We start from the raw sequence: 20,389 nt of genomic DNA on the forward strand, positions 1-20,389 counted from the left end.
TCTCCCATCCTCTTTGCAGGGTTTTTAGATTATTATTATTACTATTATTTTTTTGACTGAGAGCAGAGTCCATCTGTTCTTTAAGTGGCCTTGCTGTGATTTTAATTTCGGAATCACCCAGAGCAGAGCAGAGAGACGCTTGGTCATTTCATTTCACTCCTCCAAGACACGCTGTGAAAGTGTTTTTTGTGTCTGAGAGCTCACATGCAGCATGTTCATCTGTGGAGTTATCCAAGCCTGGATGCTGACCTACCCTGTTTTCTTAGAGGAGACATATTATGCTCATTTTGGGGGTCATAATTTTATTTTGGAGTACTATTACAACAGGTTTACATTATTTAATGCTAAAAAAAAACAGTTTTTGTCAGCAGCACTGTATTTTCACTTTGCCCGAAACACTCAGTTTGAGCTCCTGTTTCTTTAAGGCCCCCCTCCTGAACACCCAGTTTCCTGTGATTGGTCAGCTCACACATGCCTGGCCCAGAGCAGCTGTGTTGCTGTGGACTTTTTTTGTGACCTTTTTTTACTTCAAGATATTTTACATGCACTAGAACATATATAAAACACTAAAGGAAAAAAAAAATGAAAAAGTGTAATTTGTGATTTCAGATATTCCTCAAAAATCGTGTTCTTGATATCCTCCATTCAAATTCAATATTGGTATTGTACCTTGTGTACCTTTTTCTGAAGATGCACCTTTATATTATTATGTTTTTAATCATTGGCCAAATGCTCCCATAAATGGGTCTGAAATGAAATGATTGTATATCCAATGAAGAAGCACAGAAATGTTTTATCCTTCTCAGTTACTTCTGTCAGGTGTACTTAGTGACCCACACCTCTGTCATTAGCATCATCGCTCAAGCACAATAATTAACAGGCACCATGCCATTGTTTCAACGACTCATTATTCCGAACTCCAATAGTGCAAAAAATATCACATTGGACTGAAAGCCCATTTGTCCAACAGCCCAATATCCAGAACAACAGTGCCAATTGATCAAAAAGGCCTGTGAAGAACCATTCCTGCACTAGTAAGGTCAGAGACTTTCTTATCTGTGGTGCTAAATCCGAAAGGTTTTGCCATTAAAAGACTATCTGGTCTTGAAGCAAACAACACACCCTAACCCTAAGTGTCTATTTGTGGAACAACAGGCCTTCAAGGCAGTGAGCATTTGTTTTTGGGAGAACAGCCTGTCAAACAACTTGAATTTCGGTCCAAACTGAAAGTTTCACATATCATGGGCTACTGGGGTTTTGGCACAATGGGCTTTTGGAACAGTGGGAAATCCCAGTATAAACACAGCGATATGATTTTACATTTAATACATGGAAGTAATTATCACAGAACTGATAGCTTCTTAAGATATTGTTAGCACAGATTGTAAAATAATGTCTATATTCCTACTTGCTAGCTAGCCTAACAGCTAACTGATCACACATAGATAAGAGGATGCACTAACCTCATATAGTGTTACACAGACCTGTTTGTCTGTGACACCTGTGATCATCAGTGAGTGGGGTTGTCCCTTTCAATAGCATCTATCCTACATGCAATTACAAAAAAAAAAAAAAAACAGGAGACACTACAGTCTGGCTGGCTTCTCGCGGCGTTCGATTTCAGTTTCAGTTCCGTGCCAGCGCTGCGAGAGAGTTCTGGCACAAGACGATTTTACGTGGTCCAGCTTACACCTCCACCCTTATCCTCTCTCATTCACTCCATCTCTCTCCCATTCACTGCATCCCTCTCACTGTCTTTCATTCACTCCATCTCCTTCTCTCCGTTCCCTGTCCGTCAGAGCCCGAGTCCCTCTGACTTTACCCTTCCATCTGAGTCATTCATCTGTCTCTTATTCTGTCATTTCCTGTCTGAATTATAGTCTCATTTCATCTCTCATAACTCCATCCATGGAGTCACGCTGATAATTGGTTTAATTATGATTTAAATCTTATAAATCTGACCAGGCATTATGCTAATAGGGCTACAAGTAACTATTAGTTTCAGTATTGATTATCTTTTGATTACTCATTGTTTTAGAAACACAGAAAAAAATGGATGCAACAATTCTGAGAGCTCAAGGTGATCTCTTTAATTGTCTTGTCTTGTCCTACTGACAGTCATAAACACAGATTTTGGAATAAACAGCTTTTGTTAATAGTTACTGTTCCATCACGATTTTTCATATCCTCTGATTTTTCATATATAATCTCTAAATTTGTTGATTTTGAGTGTTCTTCTAGGGACTAAGAAAATCCTCCTACTTAATCTATTTAAAAACATTTTACATTAGATGAAACACACATCATTGCAAAAGCTGAAAAAAAGGTGGACTCACACAACAATGACACCACTAACAGGTGTTGATCTTAAAAGAAAATGATTCATTGCTGTAGATTATTAATAATAATCCATACTCATCGTATATAATACAACACCAATGGCCAATTTAGTGCAGAATGAGTCATTTTTTACTTTTGCTACTTAACGTATTTCGGTCTGTGTTCAAAACTACTGACATTCAATATAAAGTCCTACCTATAAAGACACTGTGTTATTCAAATAGGGATAAAGACTGAGGCTGAAAATCAACACTTGTTGTAAATAGAAAGACATTTACATTGTTAATTCTTGCACCAACAGCAGCTGTCACTTCACTATCTGTGCTTCTGTTTGTGTGTACTGAGGGCACTTAGTTTCCTCTCATAGCAGAAGTACATCTACCTCCGCATCATGACCTGGACTGGCAACTTCAGAATATGTCCAGCCGAAACACACACACACACACACACACACACACACACACACACACACACACACACACACAGAACCCTGTAATCTCCTGTACTGTACATCAACTTCTCTCCTGCCTGCCCACCTCTCTCTCTCTCTCTCTCTATCTCTCTCTTAACTCCCCCGCAAACAATACCTGCTGTTTTTGGTCCAGACGGCAAGAAAAATATAACTGAGGGAAGGAAAGTTCGAGAAAATAGAACGCTTGAGTTCCTTAAATCGGTACAGTTCTCTCTCTTTTTTAAAAAAAATGTTGCCGAAAAGTAAAGTCATCATGTTCAGCATGCAGTTTCATCTAACCTGTCGATTTGCTCATTAATTCAGAGAGAGTGAGAAGTGTGGTATGAAGAGGATGAGGGAGAGAGAGTGGGAGAGAGAGGACAGAGGGGTGAGAGTGAAGAGCTGCAGATATCAACAAGAGAGCCGATGAGACTAACGGGTTTGAATACCAAATAATGAACTAAATACAGGTTGTCAAGTTGCGAACATCTCTGCCTGTACATGGGGATTTGAAACATAAATGTTGACGCAGTCTGATTTGCTAATGATCTGCAAAGATACTCAGAGTGGACACACTGTCACAGACACGTACAATGTGAAATTCAATGTTTTCTGTGAAGTGTGCATTCATGTCATTATTAAGGCTGTCCTCCGTGGTCAACAGTAAACCATTGTTTTGTGCTACATTATCATTTACCAACAACAATAAAACTCAACACCGAGCCCACTTTGTGAAAATGTCCATTATATAGACATGCTTCTGAACAAGTATTGTGGTGTTTCTTGGAAATTCTGTGGCCCAACATGAGTGATGCATTAATGACTCCAAATGGGCACTTTCATCCAAAGTGCTTTACAATTTCCTTCTTACACACACACACACTCACACTCCGATGGCACTGAGCTGCCATACGAGACATGAACCTAACCATCCGGTTCAGTATCTTCCTAATTAAAGATTCTTCAACACATGAACAAGGGGAGTAATTAGTGGACAACCTGTTTCAAACCGCCATGCCCATTGCATTTGAGTTTGGAAAGCAGTCAGGTGATGATTTTTTCCAGAGTCCGTGTGTGTTGCCATGTTTGTTTGTTGGTTGAGAAAATACTGAACCCATGTCCACGAAACTCAGATGGAGGATGGGTCTTGGACCAAAATAGGCCCTGTAAGGTTATGGTGTGGAATTGGATAGAGCTAGACACCCAGGAATATTTTCTCACTTTCTTTAACATTCTCAGTGCCATTAGTTATTGTTACTATTCATTTGAAGGGGATTTTCTGTGCCTTTTCATTCTATAGTACAGCTGGAGATATGACAATCAGGGAAAGGGCAAGAGATAGGGGATGGCGCGTGGCAAAAGGTTGTAGGTTGGAATCAAATCTGGTCCGGTATAAAGGTCCATGTATGATTTAAATAGAAAAACTTGGTGTCAAAATGTGTGAATTAGATGTAGCCACAGCTTCCCAGACTCTTTCAACTTTTAATCTTTTATAATGAAGCTACGAAACAGAACACACAGTATGATTTGAACCTTGTGTAGTTATCAGTGTTACAGTATCAGAAAGACAAAAAACCAGCAACTGTAAAAGCATTATAACTAACTGCAGCTACACAATGTGATCAGTATTACTCTAATATACAAAGTTTTGTCTAGTGTGTGCTGTGTGTGTGTGTTGTGCGTGTATGAGGGCAAGGCGCAGACTACAACTCGCTCAATGCTTGGCAACAGACCAGTAATGCCTGGCTGCCTGTTATCCTCTTTACATGTGCAGACACACACACACAGACACACACCAACACACACAGAAAATATATAAAAACACAAAATGTAAAAATACTTTTACAGATAAAGAAACATTCTGCCTTGTGTCTTTAAAAGGGTTTTTGATGGCATGATAGGAAAAAAAAACACCATTACAGTCATAGAGGTTCACCCACAGTATGAAGAAGGAGCGGAAAGATAATGGTAATGTCAAACTGAAGATACCGTGGGTGGGTGATATTCAAACAATATACTCTCCTACTAGCTCCAGTGCATTAACTCAATATTATATTTGTAAAGTGATGAACAGAATAATAGCACACTAATGAGGGGTGAGCAGGGCACAGAGACAGACTGCTGGAGGTGAAGACAGAAAGAAAGAGAGGAGGAAGGGACAGGTGACAGATGAGAGAGAGAGCAAAAGCTGAAAGTCAAATAAAGAAACACACATACAGATGGAGGGAAGAGACAGAAAAAGAGGTCTGGGATCAGTGCACTCCTGCCGGCTCGGGTCCCTGTTGCTAGGTTACCGTCCATAGACGAATGGGTTAAAGTATCTCGGGAGCAAAAATGACATAGTTAGCTGGTCTCCATCAGACAACACACACACACACACACACACACACACACACACACACACACACACACACAACTTAGACACACACAGAGAAGTGGAGCAACTCTGGAAACCCCATTTCCCCCTATCTCGATTTTACTGTTGATATCACAAGATGTGCACACAGACAGACCTCAGACAGAAAGTTCAAACTTGGAGTGAGTCCTCACTAAACAGTGAAAACTGGAAACACACATGTTCAGAGATTAATGGTTTTCACTGCCAGGAATGCGTGTAGCTTAAACACATCATAAAATTACAGAAAAGCACTGTACAATCAGCATAAACAAGATATTATCACAACCTTTGACAAGACTTCCTCTAAACAAACACTCCAACAACATCTGTTAAACTTCAGAAAACCTGACTGTTCGAGCTGTGAACGTCAGCCAGCGGTGGACTCAGGATGTTTAAGGGACGGGGGTGAAAATAATTAAGAGGGCACCACATGTATGCAGGGGGGTTGAACCATTGCAAAGTTTAAGCGGAGACGTCAGTTTTCTACCAAACAGATACCACTGTGAAATTCCCCAAGTTGTTTACTTACATTGAAAATTAATCAAGAGTTATTTTTTCGTGTAAAAAAATATGCAAATGATAATTTCCCAATCAAAAATGCACTAATTGGGAAACATTTCCAGAACAGAAATCTAGCATTTGTCAAACAAAGTTTTTACCATTTTGTTGACAATCAAATGCTTTTTACACAGAGAATCATGGGTAAAGGAGCTCAAGGGTGTAACTATTTTGGTTGCACATGCACACAAAAATCTGTCATGTGCAACTAAACATTTTCATTGGTCACACTGGTGCACCTGTACCATTAAAAATGATTTTAAAGCTGTTATTTCAAGGTCAATTAGCTGCACAACTTTGTTTTAAAGACATGTATTCCCATGTATTTCAGACAATAAAAATGATGAATAGGTGAGTATTTTACCGTAGATGAAACGCCCCCATATCTATTTTATGTTTTGATATGCAAATGAATTATGCACTTATTTGCATACCCCAGAAACAGAAATCTGAACTAAAATAAACACCTCCATGTGATATTTTGACATTTCAGCTCTACTAGTCTGAAAGAAGTCATGTGATGGTAGCAAAATAGGCCAAAATATCTCTCTCTCTCTGTGCTCTATCTATCTTGTGTCTCCCCTTGAGATGGAAAGAAAACTGTTGTCTCCAGTGCGACATGTATGTTTCATGTAGTTATGTAATAGAAGAAGAACCACTATAGATGCCCGTGGAAAGACAGAGCAGCACCTCCGCAACCATTTACTCCAAACTTTTCAGTATTCAGTCTGTGAAATTGTGTCCTGCGAGAAATTGAATGGCCTTTTGTCCCAGAAATTATATCACAGTACATTTTAAAACCCACAACACCCCCAGCAGTTCGTAATCCAGGTAGGTCACCCCACCTACACACTGTGATTCACATTTCAGACGTGTAGCTCATCGAGTCATCTGGTCAAATTGCAACTGATCAGGTTCAACTCGGAGATCACCTGCATTACAAACAACAATTGCGGAGCAGAGCAAAGGTCCCGTGACAGTGATCATGTAGGAGACAAGTGGTGGAAGAGTGAATAATTGAAGAAAGGACTAGCAGAGGGGGCACGGTGATGTTTCTGCGGTGAGAGTAATGTGGGCGGAATGGAGTTGGAAACACACCTCTGGCGTCTTTACCGAGACTGCAGCAAATTTCATTTATTTTTGTGTGTACTCTCTGTTTAATTTGCCTTTAAAAAGTCGATACCAGTACTGCAGTACTTCCTCTGTTCAGGTAATATTGTTCTGAAGTACATCCACCATATGGACAGTATCTCAAGAGGCGCCCTCCAACAAAACCATTGTTATGTGAACCTTTTCTTAGGAGAGCTGAACCACATGAAGAACATTCTTACCCATACTGAGTCATGCCACAGTAAAATCCACTTCTTGTCACAATTGTTAGCTGAAGTACTGACACAAGACCATATCTGAGGAAGTGGAAATTAACCATATTTACCAACATTCCTAAGGTACTTTATAAAACCTGTTATCTAAATAAGCACCAAGGGGGCTCTTCTATACACGTGCTCGCTCATCTTGACACAGTTCGACTCGACATGTCAGCCCAGTGCTACAAGGATATTGTATTTCCATTACATCAGGGCTACCTGCTTGAGGGTGTGTCGTTAACTAATGATGATCTTGTATTGATTAGTGGTCAACTAGCAAAATAGAGATTCAGCTGAAGCTACAAAAGTACTGCACAGACACAAGTTGTGTATCATACATAAGCTTGTCTGAACCAGAGATGAGATGAGTGTGCGCTTTTGCCCTACTCGTCAGGTGCACCTCGGCTCAAATGAAAAAACCCCAAATATCAGTATCTAATTCCATATAAAACTCCAGTGTTTTCCACACATATACTTTACTCGGAGGGGTCACCTAGGTGTATCAACAGGACTTTTTTTTTTATTTTACAATCTCCCCTCACTCTAGACCTCCCATCTATTGACATCTGCATCACAATCATTCCTAACCCTAACCCTTATCAGGCTGATTCCGAGTAAAATTCCTTTTCTGCTTGGATTTCTAATGGCAGAGATCAAAGTGTTGTACATGTCAGCTATCGTTGTCACTGACTTGCTTCATACATCAGTTCCAAACAGGGCTTACATCGAGGACAGCCCAGGTTATTAATTCCAGAGTGATTCTGTTGAACTAGTGCAGTGTTGACACAACTCACAGTGTAAAGAAGTAATAAAAGAAATGTTTACTTCAAGCAATAAAACAGCACTACAGCCCCTGTGCTGCTGTCAGAACTGTCCACACCCTCCTCATAGAAACTGTAACGATGCCGGGTCACTGGTCATGGTGGCTGGTGGCTGCCACCAATCCAGCAGCCACAGGCACAATGAGCCATTTCCCGTCTGTGCTGTAGGGAGGCAGCTATTGACAGAGTTAAGTATAGATGATGGCACTCTCTGGGACTGACACAGATTCACAATGAGTTAGCACCTGTTCATTTGGTACTGTGGTACAAAAATGTCAACAGCCAACAGGACATTGGTTTAATGAGCTGAAACTCTGCAATGTCACGATCCTCTTAAATACTAAAGAGTTGTTACCTCTATCTGACAGATAGAGGGTAACTATAAAGGCTGGAGACTACTGAAGGTTGATTGTCTAAACACTGTAGGTTCCTTTTAAAATGACTCACATGGCCGCACTTTCCTATTTAAGGAATATTTCAAGTGTTTTTTGTCTATGTCACAGAATTCAATCGTAACTTTCTAGACCATTGCTCTGTCAGTGTGTCCATCAAAAGGCCTATTGCTAGGATATCCTTTAAATGAAGTACAGCTAATCATCATGCCCTCGGGATGAATCCACTGTCTATGCAGTGTCATTACCAAGCCCATATTCGATGAAAGCAAAGGCCGTGAACATGAGGAACATTACACCTGTAAAAATAATGATAATCGGGAGATTGACCAATAATGAAAATAATCGTTGAAGCTCCAGATCGCAACACTGACACTGAAATTGTAGGTTGGGTCGGTCGCCATCCGAAAGCGTCAGTTTTTGACAAATTGGGAATGAGATGAGAAAATGAGAAAATCAACCATCTACCCAACAGGGGCTTTAATTGCAGTCCTAATTCGATTTATCATTGTTAACAATTAGCTCAAAACACTTGTGCCTCTGTAACGCCCACCAATGTAATAATATCCACAAACTTAATAAACCACAAACATAATACAAATCTGCAGCATTTAATGTAATAAACCCACAAATGTAATATATTTTTCACAAACGTAATAGCTGCTGCCTGCTACAAACGTAACACGCAGTTTCACACAGATGTAATAACTATTACGTTTGCAGGAATTTATTACATTTGTGGGGAAGAGAAAATCTTTATTCCAATAACTTCCCACAGTGAATAACGGTCTTGTGGTTGCTGTTTGTTTGTTTGCCTATACACCTACTACACTACTGACCACAGGTGCAAAATCCAGCTGCTGAGCAAATTTCTCCCAAGGGGGATCAATAAAGGAACATCTTTATCTTCATGTTCTTATTCACAAACAAACATTTTCTAAATTGTTGCTTAAGATCAGACATTTTCTTCTACAACTGATTCTCTACTTAAATCCCTCCGTTTACTGAACAAAAAGAGTAATAAGCTTTTCAAACATTATGGAACTTATTTCCCGAAGCCTCTGCCTCTATGTCTCTATTTGTATGTATGTGTACCTTTTTTTGTTTCTATTCAAAAGACATATATTTTGAAACATAAAATATGAAGTCCTATAGGGTCAATTGTAAACCATTTCAGCTCCTTGCAGACTCTCTCACTCAAACCCTTACCAGGTAACATCAGCAAAGTCTTTGAGGACTCAGGGCTTAAGGCCTCAGGGGGGACACTGAGATTGGACATTCATCTTGTTTTCAAGTTTGTCAATTTAGACAGAACACGTGACATCTGTGATAAATTACATGTTTCTTAATTTGTCAATCAGTGGGGGAAAAGTCCATTTTTAGCTACAAGTGCTAGTGTCCAATCTTTTTTTGGTTTATGTGTGTGTCTGTAGGCTGTGATGTCAAATAAGCTTGACCCACATTGGCCGTCCGATCCGTCCCGATATCTCTCCACAGTATCACCGTAGCAACGGGTGTACTATTGCCGCAAATGTCAGCGGCAAGGACGAGCAAGGCCCTGAAGGAGATAGTGTGTCCATGTGTAACTGAAAGTGAGTACAAGCGCACGCACACAAACAAACACACTCTAAGTGATCGGAGTCCTCAGATGTGTGAAAGTAGATCGGAGCAAAAGGAGCTGGCCCTCATTGACAGGTAAAATTAGACTTTGTCACGCGTGCACCCGCGCGCGCACACACACACACAAACAAACACCTGTGGAATAACAAGCACACAAACACACACACACACAGATGCATCAGATAGCCACCTTGGTGACAGCTCCTGTTTTAACATCGGCTGCTTCACCCTCTCGCTCACTTTTCTGTGGCAGTATACTGAAGGAGGCATGCGCACATATGCACAGTCTCTCACATTAGGGCCGCTCTCAAACATGCACACACACTGACAGATACACACACACACGACAGCTCTTTAACACCCTCCACATTAAACTGAGAAGAGGAAGCAGTCATGGCAGGAAACACACTGGGTGTTACTTTAGCATGACTGTCAGATAAACTATAAACAAAGCCATAACAGAGTCTCATTTTGCCTGCATGTTTAGTTCCAACTGTAAACGAAGCAAACAGGACCGGTCGCTTCAGTCCTACAGTGGTACGCTGCATTTTTAATCAGCATTTTTCTTAGCACTGCATAACTTTGCGTGCAGGAATTAAAATGGGTTTGACCTTAAATTTGACAGATTAATTCCACTCCTTGAATTCCTCTTTTCAAATTGCGGCATCGCATTCAGAGCTTCGAATGGGTGGAGCGGCACGAGTCGCCTCCACTCGTAATAATCAGAGCGAGCCTTCCCACTTAAAACATATGATTCATCCTATGTTGCCGTGTGGCGTGAGCTGTTTAGGATGTAAGTTTGTTGTGTCTGAAAAGCACCCGGGGAATGTAGGAAAAATCAATACACTATAATGCTGCAATATTTTTGGCCCCATCAATAAGCCGGCTGAGGCCTCTCTATCAGAGCTGTTATACACACCACAGTGGCATGAAAGACGGCACAATAACACGAACTCTTGAAGAGGCTAAGATAATGTCCTTGACAAAGTATTTGGATGAGGTCAGTGATTCACTGGAAATAATCATAAACTTAAAGAAGAAAAAAAAAAATTAAAGGTTGTGCTGCTACAGTGAGCGTTTGTGTGACACAGGTTTTAGTGAAACCGTATTTTTAGCCGTGTTAGCAGGAAGGTGATCTCATGAAGTGTTACGTGGATTGCCGTGAAATTTCGCAGGGACATTCACGGTGCCCGGGTGACGAATCCCTATGACTTTGCTGATCCCCTGACATTTCCTCAAGCGCAAGCATGAAGTTGACATCTGTTGAGTTTACTGAAATGTCTCAACAACTATTATATGGGTTGTCATGTTTAATTTTGTGTTAACATTCATTCCTAACAAGCGCCCTCTCCTCTCTTTTCGCCTCTCCAGACAATGTTGATCCAAGATGAAACTGACAGAACACTGAGGAAACTGACAGACCTGCAAAAGTCAGAGAGAATTTCATCATCATTTCTGACTTCTGTTATGGTTAAGTGCCATATGTGTACATGTCTATTTTTTTTCCAACAGCTCTCTCTCTTCTCTCATCTCTCGACTGTGCGTACAACTGTCTGACTCAAATCACAAGGCTTAATGCAATATATAGATCTGATTGGCCGAGTGGCATCACACGACTGATTGCCAACACATGCAATTTCTCTGTGAATTTCCTGTGGCCACTAGTGTCATAAAGGCTAGAAAAGCTGCGCCTGATAAAAATGTCATATTAGAATGATTCTCAATAAATGTGACATTTACAGGTGTGGGTCCAAATACGGAGATCTAGGTGGCAGGTTAATAAGAGGGACATATTTTGGTCATTTTGCTAACCAGTGTCCTCTCTGGTCTGCCCTCAAATCACCTACTGCATGTTTCCCTCCAACTTTCCTCAAGGTATGAACACTTGATCTTTTCAAGGATGTCCCTTTTATACCCTATCATGATACCATCACCTGTGACTTAGGAACCTGTCTACTTGTGGAATGTTCCAAACAGGTGTTTTTGGATCACTCCACAACATCCCCTGTGTTGCTCCTGCCCCAACTTGTTTGAAACATGCTACTGACAATGTTGGCTGAAAAAATTCTGTACTTATTGCCACAACATTCAGGGAATAACATTTTCGATTTCTATCAAAAATTAAGATAATAAGGCTGGTGTACTGTGTGTTAAGCAATATAGTATCTCCATTACTTCTGGAGGAGGAAGTGGGACTATGTTGACACTACAGCGGTGCATGTGTCAAGAGAGGAGAGGAGAAAAACTGGCTGAAATGGTTTTGAATATTCTATTTCGTTATTAATCGATATTTCGATACTTTTAACATCACTAGTGCCTAGCATGCTAAAATGCTAACTGAGATGGCAAACATTACACCTGCTCAACATAGGCGGGTTAGCAAGGTCATTATGAGCATGTTGTTAGCATGCTGATGTTAGCATTAAGCTCAAAATCCCAGTGTGGCATTAGCACAGCAACAGAGCGCTGCCGTCGTGGCTTCCTTTACAATGAGGATATCATTAGGATTGACAGCTTCTTGACAGAGCTATGTTTGCAAAAGGTGGACGAGTCTCTAAAAAGAGCAGTGGGACCACGTGACGAGGAGAGCTGTCAGTTAAGAAAAAAATGTCATGCTAATGACACTCTGCACAACTCGGGGTCTCACACTCCATACTCCACACGTTCAGCAAAACACAGTCCATCATTTCACACCTATGAAGTGTTCTCCTTTCCGATAAGCAAGCCTGATGATGCAAATGCAGGAGGCACAGCTCAGTCTATCACTTGCAGGGAATGCCAGTTTTCATGTTGAGCAGCAAACTGCTTCTTATTTAATGATTTACGACACAGAAATAGACACAGTGAAGGTATGTTTTGACTGAATTTCTGAGGGGCCAATCGATTGAGAACCCCCCCACGGTTTTTCAGATCTTTATTCTCCAATCAATGCTTCCAATAAGCATCTCTGTCTGCCTCTGTCGCTTTTTAATCCTTTTGCTGTTTTTTTTTTCCCGGCGCTTTTCAATGTTCTCCCTTCACACCTACACACTCAGCCCTCCCTCCTCTCCCATCCCCCTCTCCACTCCCCCATCCATCTATCCATCTATCCATCCATCCCATTTGGTGGTGCTCTCAGTGGAACACTTGGGCTATTTATAAAAGCATCAAAGCCCACAGCTTCCAACACGCAGCCACTAGAGAGAAAGAGGGGGAGATGGAGAGATAGAGAGAGGGAGGTGGAGGGAGAAGTGGGGAGCCGGAGGAACGGGTGGAAGACAGGGGGAGTATGAAGAACAAGGAGGGAGATATACTGAGAACGACGGGAAGGGGGAGACGAGATATGGAAAGAAAGCAGGGAAGAACGGAGAGCTGGACAGTAAGGGGTGAAGGTGAGGAACAGAGAAAACAATATAGAAAAGAAAGAGCGAGTGACAGTGGTGGATCAATAGAAATCGGGGAAACAAAGAGCGTAAAAGGAGGTGGAAACACAAAAGACTAGGTGACTGAGTCAGATATGTTTTCATCCATTTCCCTTTGCTGCGATATCTCAGTGACACACCTCAGCATCAGCTCTGTGTTTCTCTGCTTTTCATGTCTTCATGCATGAACTCCCATTTGGTTTCATGCATGCATTTGCGTGATCCGTCTGTGTGTGTGTGTGTGTGCGCGCACGCGTGCACGTGTGTGGGAGGCAGGTTCTGGATCCGGAGACCTCTCGCCCACACAGGTTGGAGTTGCAGTAGCACCTGAGCTGCCGTTTCGGCACCGCCAACAGACACAGATGTTTGCAAAGGTTCACTAACTCATTTGAACCTGAGCAGGCTCATGAGAAGGCAGGAAACATGTGATTTCAATCCAGCGGAGCTTTACACGGGCACGGTGCCCAACAGCAGCAAGACACGTTTTCGCTTAAACCCGGACACAAAAGACGGCATCAGTCAGAGGGGACGCTTGAACAGAGCTCTCGAACAGTGCTCTTTATAAATACATACATTTCTCCTTTTGAAGAGCGCTAATAGCTGCAGCAAGCAACACCTTTATGGGCTCGTTTTAGGTGCAATCTACACCCCATGCCTACACCATTTTATCTCTCCTCTCTCGCCTTTTTGCTACCTCTTCTTCTTCTTCTATGTCCATTTTCTCACCCACCACCTCTCATGCTCGAGTGTCATTCCAGCATACCTTTCTCATTCACTTTCAAACCATCTGCCTTGTTAAATCCATTCCACTTCTTTTTTGAAATACATGCACAGTAATTGTCCTCTGCCTGCAGGAAGATACCACTTGAATTTTTTGGGCAGAACAGGAATCAAACATTTGTTAAAATCGCAACCGCGGGTTGTCTTGGTGGCGTCATTAGCGACAGCACAGCATGCTACAGTATGCACAACAAGACCTCATATACACTATAAAAGGATTATATTTAGGTTGCTGAATAGGATAGTGGGTTGAATACATTATAGATATATCACTGAGCCATGTCTTCAATTTCTGCCCTTCCTCAATCTCTCTTTTCATCATTTCCTTTTTTTAACCCCTGTTCTACCCTACATTCTCTTGCTCCTCACTATACTGAACGTCCTTTTAATATTCCATCTTGCTATAAGACTGCACTTTATTGTTTTTGCTTTCGAAGGATGTATATCTTGTAGTTTTTTTTTCCTACTTTCCTTTCGAGGAAAACACACGTAATCCTCCGCTCCTTCCTACACCCTTCCCACTCACTTTCTCCCCCCTTTTGTCTCACCCTGCTCCCTCCATGAATTCCACCCCCACTCCTTCTCTCCACCTTCCTGTGCCTCTCCCTCCTTCCTTCTCATCTCTCATCTCACCATCCTTCTTTTTCATCTTTCCAGGCATCTTAATGTGATACTCCCTGTCTCTCCCCTCCTTGTTTGCCCTGTTTTTCACACTTCCTGCCACTCAGTATTCCCCCCCACCACCACCAATCCCACCGTCCCTCTCAAGCTCTCTAAAGGGATAATTTGTCCATTAAGTCTGTGTGGAGACAGTGGAGGACACTCGACGGCCTGTTACACGCTGAAACCCAACTCATTATTAACACACTCCAATCACGTGGGGGCATTAGAGTGCACGCAGTTCTGCACAGCCATTAAGGAAATAAGCGCTTACCCACTCATTAAATGGAACATTAAGCACGTGCACACACAATTTCCAAACGCCTAAGAAGTTTGAAATATTATCAAAACTCACACACACACACACACACACACACACACACACACACACACACACACACACACACACACACACACACACACACACACACACACACACACACACACACACACATCTTTGATACACCACATTACATAATGTTCCAGCCCTTTGAGTCCTACACTGCTTCTAGTATATGGAAAACTAAACATCAGAATCCCACTGAGGCATTACAGTTTACTGTTTACAGCTACAACAGCACGAAGGCAGTGACCTGCTCCGACCAGCAGCTGTACAGTTACACAATATGCAAAACAGAACTGCAACAACGATTAGCTCTATGATTGCTTAACCTCTTCAGTAATTTTCACAGTTAATCAATTCATCGTTTAGTCTATGAAATATCACAAAGTTGTGAAAATGCTCTGTACAATTTCCAAAACCAGCCTCACTGCAACAGACTGTGCAGACCACCATCCAAACAGCCCAGCTTGTCTGTCTCCTTCATGTGCAGCATTCATTCCCTTTTCTCACCAATGAAAAGGCAAAGAGGGAAAAAGGGCATGAAGTGGAGGTGACTGTGAGCGAAGTTATCATTTGATATTATAAACGTATAAAAACTCATAACTACACTTTCATTTTTTTTGTTTGTAGAATTTTTCGTTTGGCATGTTTAGTTTTGTTCTTCAGATAGATTCGGGGAAGTTGCCACTTTAAAATTATTTTTGAATTGTGAACTGTACAGCATGTTCTCTTAACAGCAGATACTGATCCGTGTCTGATCACAATTCAAAATTAGATCAAAATAAATTTTTAAAAAATCATATTAATACTAGTAAAAGTAAAGACATCATGTTAAAACTATATCTTGGGTAAAAGTGAATGTTAGCTGCATGAATACGGTACTTGACCTAAAGTCTTAAAGTATCTAAATTTGCTCTAGTAGTTAAATGTGTTATTGTATATATTCGGGGGCCAGGCTGATTATCAGATCTAACTAGTATCTGAAGTTATCCAAATAATGCAGTGGAGTAAAAAGTAGAATATATGCCACCTAAATGTAATGGCATGGAAGCGCCAAGCAGGGGAAAATGGAAATACTCGAGTAAAGTACAAGTACTGCAGAAATGTACTTAAATACAGCACTAAAGCACTTGTGCTTAGCTACATTTCATCACTACTGAAATGCTACGAGCAATTCATTGCTCATAGTTGAGGAAGAACAAATAAGAAGTTATTTGTGTCACATTAGCTGACTGTCAGGAGATCTAAACAACGTCAGCTCAAGTCTGAAACAGTGACAACACAACTATCTACACCACATCCTTCTGAGGCACACACACAACCACAAGCTGCTGCTGCTGCTCTGAAACCTGTTAAAGACTGTTAGGGGTGCCGATCCTCCACCCAGCACCCCACCCTCCTCCTCCTCCTCCTCCTCCCCTGCTGAATCTATAGCGTGTTGCTTGGATTGATTGTCTTCTTTAATTTTTACTGTAAAGCATTGTCTATCCATATTACTGTGTTAAAAACTGGAAAAGATATCAAATTTATCAAGGCAAATCTAACTTCCTTTTTTCACCTGTGACGAGGCAGAGTGAAGACTAAGAGGAACAAACATCACAATGTTGAATACTGCTGATGAAGCCTAGCTTTGTTGAGCCTGTAAACATTTGCTCTGCAAGTCATCTGAAACTATGCAGGCCAACAATAGCACAAACGTGCAGTTGTGGTCATTTTTTCAATGGTCAGGCCTAATCATGACATAAAAAGTATCAGTTTTTTGGAGGGGGTCAAAGGTCAGAGCCATCAGAGGGTCAAAAAGAGAAGCAATGAAGAAGGAAAAGAAAGATAAAAAAAATATGATTTCAGAGAGATCAGCGGAAGATAACATTGGGATTTAAGTCAGGACGCAAGTGAAGAAAACAATCCATAAACATCATCTGGGACAGTTATGGCACTGACACACTCACAATAGACTGTCGCATACACGTTATTTGACAGGCCGTGAACGCTACTCATCTCATATTCTGACTGGATTATTTGATATACAATGAAGAGCTTTCATTTTCTATCTATACTCACATACTCATGTTGTCATTCACCTCAATATATAATGCTGCATATATGACAATATTCCATTTAGTTCTGCAAATGTGATGTGACTTTGTGTGTGTATATGTGTGCGCATGTGTTTGTTTGTGTGTGTGTGTGTGTGTGTGTGTGTGTGTGTGTGTGTGTGTGTGTGTGTGTGTGTGTGTGACCTTGCAGAGGAATTCCCTTTCTCCCTGAGCTCTAGGGAAATGATACCCTGCCCCAGACCAACAAATGGGTCGGAGAGAAACTCAGGACACACACACACACGCACGCCTGACGAAAGAAAGTAACTGCAAACTGTTGCTAAGTGCTAAGTCCATCACTCAAACACAGACACATTATGCGTTCTAAGTTATTTTGGGTGCCGACTGGAGAGAGATTTGACATTTTAGATGTAAAAATCATTCCTCCTTCGTGCATCAGTCCCTCTACGGGTGCCCTCTTCCTTAAGACTACATAGGTACCTCTAACCCTTTCCTCTACAGGCACAGAGGGTCTCTACCGTGCAGCGGATGCTTCACCTAAAGGACACCATTGACCTGTTACACGCACACAGGTTAATTACCAGCGAACCCACTGCTGTGTTGAACAGCACCTCTTCCATCCTACAGCATATAGACAGTAAATGTGTCTGAATATTTCACTGTTGCTAGGAGACGTGAAAAAACCTTGAACACATCCAGTTGGCTGTTAAGTGAAAAAACATAGACTTCAAGCAAATTCATTAAAAAAAAAACAAAAAAAACATAGCCTAAAGAACCACTGCATTTCTGTCAGCTGGATATGTTTCTCTGATAGCTTCTGTTACTTCCTGTGGCCACTCCCGCAAAACCGATTGCTGTGCGGAGAAGGATGGATGAGGGACAGGAAGAAAGCAAAGCAGATGTAGTATTTTTCATTAGCGTGGCGTATCAGATCGCACCAAGTACAGAGTCGAGCTTCCTCAGTCTTTTTCTGTGTACATGAAACTAGCGAGAGCAATGAAATCAGATGCCACTTATCATCACAGGAAGTTCCCGCCACAGCGCACTTTATGAGCTGGTGTAGAGAGAACAAACTTTAAAGGTGCAATGTGTAACCATTTTAGCTTACAACATTTCAAAATTAAACAAACTTGTCAATAGAAAGTGGAGAAATAACAGTACTGATGCTTTTGACTGTGCAGAGCTATCTGTTGAAGTTAGCATGCTAACCAGCTAGCCTTTGAACACTTTGTACATCAAGATGTGACTCAACAAAACTGCACAAACAGTTATTACAGCAACTAGCTGCATTAAGTTAGCATATGGTGATCATATGAGGTGATATGCTGCCCACGATGTATTTTGAGTATCAATTCGACAGATGGCCAATTCTTACATACAGCACCTTTAACCTCTGCACTGCAACTGCTGTACTTGCCAGAATTTGTGTGCATATCCTTAAATTATATCTTAAAATTGAGCAGTTTAGTGGTAAAACAAGCCACATTAGATACCAAATTCTTTACCATGTCATTCTCTTTGCAGCCTTATCATCTCTACTAGTGTCAAGTTAATTTTGTCTGCTATTTGTCTTATTATACATTTTACTTTTTTTACTGTTTTTTCTTTTAAAATACAGTTTTGATCGTACGCCTAGGAGTGTTCATGCTGAGTCACTTCCCTCCACATCCTTGGTCTCCTTCCTACTATCCATACTTGAATCTACACCTACAGAACACTCCAACATGAATAAAGCACAGAAGGCCTTGCCTGAGCTTCCAGACTTGCCTCTGCTACATGATACGTTTTCTCACAGACACTTTTACCACTAACTTTTGACAGTTCCATTCACATGAAAAGCTAAATCCACAGCTGCATTTACAGAATCCCTTCTCTACGATCTAACACGTATGTTTTACCCTGAAGGAAGTCAGCTCTTTATTTTCGCCAGTATTCATTTAACTGGAGTAAGAGCTTGGTGATATTCCTGAGGAGAGTTTTTTTTATAACTCCTATGCTTTGGAGGAATTGCACACAGGAGGATGAGGTTGATTGGCCTGTCAAGTAAGTGAGGTTTTGAGCCAAGATCTGAGCTTTGGAAATGATATTCATTAAAACCCACTTATGATATGACAACATGAATGAATAAACAATGGCAGACCCTCATTGTGAAACTGAGTGAAGTTTTTAGCCCATAGTCGTTCATGTTTTTGTGACTTCTGGATCCTAAACAAAGAGCTCAGAACTCTTAGCATTCACTTGAGAGGAACTGAAGAAGAAAGGGAGAAAAAAGATGAGGATAAAGGGAAGAAAGTAAGAGGGATGGAACAAGGAAGATAGCAGAGGTAGAAAAGGAGCAAGTAGTGGAAGGGAATGACAAAGGTGAGGAAGAATGGAGACTTAAAAGATGACAGAGAATGAGATTGACCTTACTACAAAGGAAAAGGTTGAGGCGACAGTAAATATCCAATCATTTAGATATGGAGCATCACCTGAAAGTGTGTGTGTGTGTGTGTGTGTGTGTGTGTGTGTGTGTGTGTGTGTGTGTGTGTGTGTGTGTGTGTGTGTGTGTGTGTGTGTGTGTGTGTTAAAGCATTTAATCCACCTACCTTGACACTGGAATCCCTGCTTTCCAAAACCCCTGTGGAGAAAACATACACACAGAACAGGTTGAACATTGTACAGGCACAGACGTGTGTGTTGAACGTACATTATATTCTCTCACCCTCACACACACACACACACACACACACGCACACACATGCACACAGACAAAGAAATAACTTGGAGGAGTTCTGAAAAAACCTTTCTCTTCGCCTCAAGACATTCTGTGTGGAGAGAAAGGTCAGATACTGTCTGCCATGTGTGTGCAGTGCTACAGCTTTCTATCCAGGAGAGCGCAAAATTAAAACACAAACGCCCTGAGGTATGCAGGCGGGCCGGGCTGGGCCAGGCCGGGCAGTTCGATTATTATGCGAAAAGGGTGACACCGCGAGCTCTGAGGTCAACTCTAGTTCCGCAAACACCCCCACCCGTGCACTCGCGCATACTGCTCTGTCGGGCAGGGCTGCAGCTGCCCCCGGGGCACAATGGGCAACCACACCCAGTCGATGGTATACGGAGAATGCTGGGATGCTTGCAGGTGCGCATACACACACGCGCGCACACATGCTTGAACTCCCATTCAGCCCTGCTCATTTTCATATTGTGGCTACAAATAGA

The 20,389-nt window shown here is 41.5% G+C and overlaps 1 protein-coding gene across 2 annotated transcripts in view; it reads right to left on the bottom strand.

Moving 5' to 3' along the window:
- The window catches only part of LOC119014168 (protein kinase C beta type-like), a 111,608-nt gene that overhangs the window by 85,201 nt on the left and 6,018 nt on the right, over positions 1 to 20,389 (bottom strand). For both annotated transcript variants that reach the window (XM_037089124.1, XM_037089123.1), the window contains exon 3: positions 19,777 to 19,808. In XM_037089124.1, coding sequence (XP_036945019.1) covers positions 19,777 to 19,808 — 32 coding nt within the window. The remainder of the gene's footprint in view (positions 1 to 19,776; positions 19,809 to 20,389) is intronic.

The sequence above is a fragment of the Acanthopagrus latus genome, chromosome 23 (assembly GCF_904848185.1).
Source record: "Acanthopagrus latus isolate v.2019 chromosome 23, fAcaLat1.1, whole genome shotgun sequence".
Taxonomy (NCBI): Eukaryota; Metazoa; Chordata; class Actinopteri; order Spariformes; family Sparidae; genus Acanthopagrus; species Acanthopagrus latus.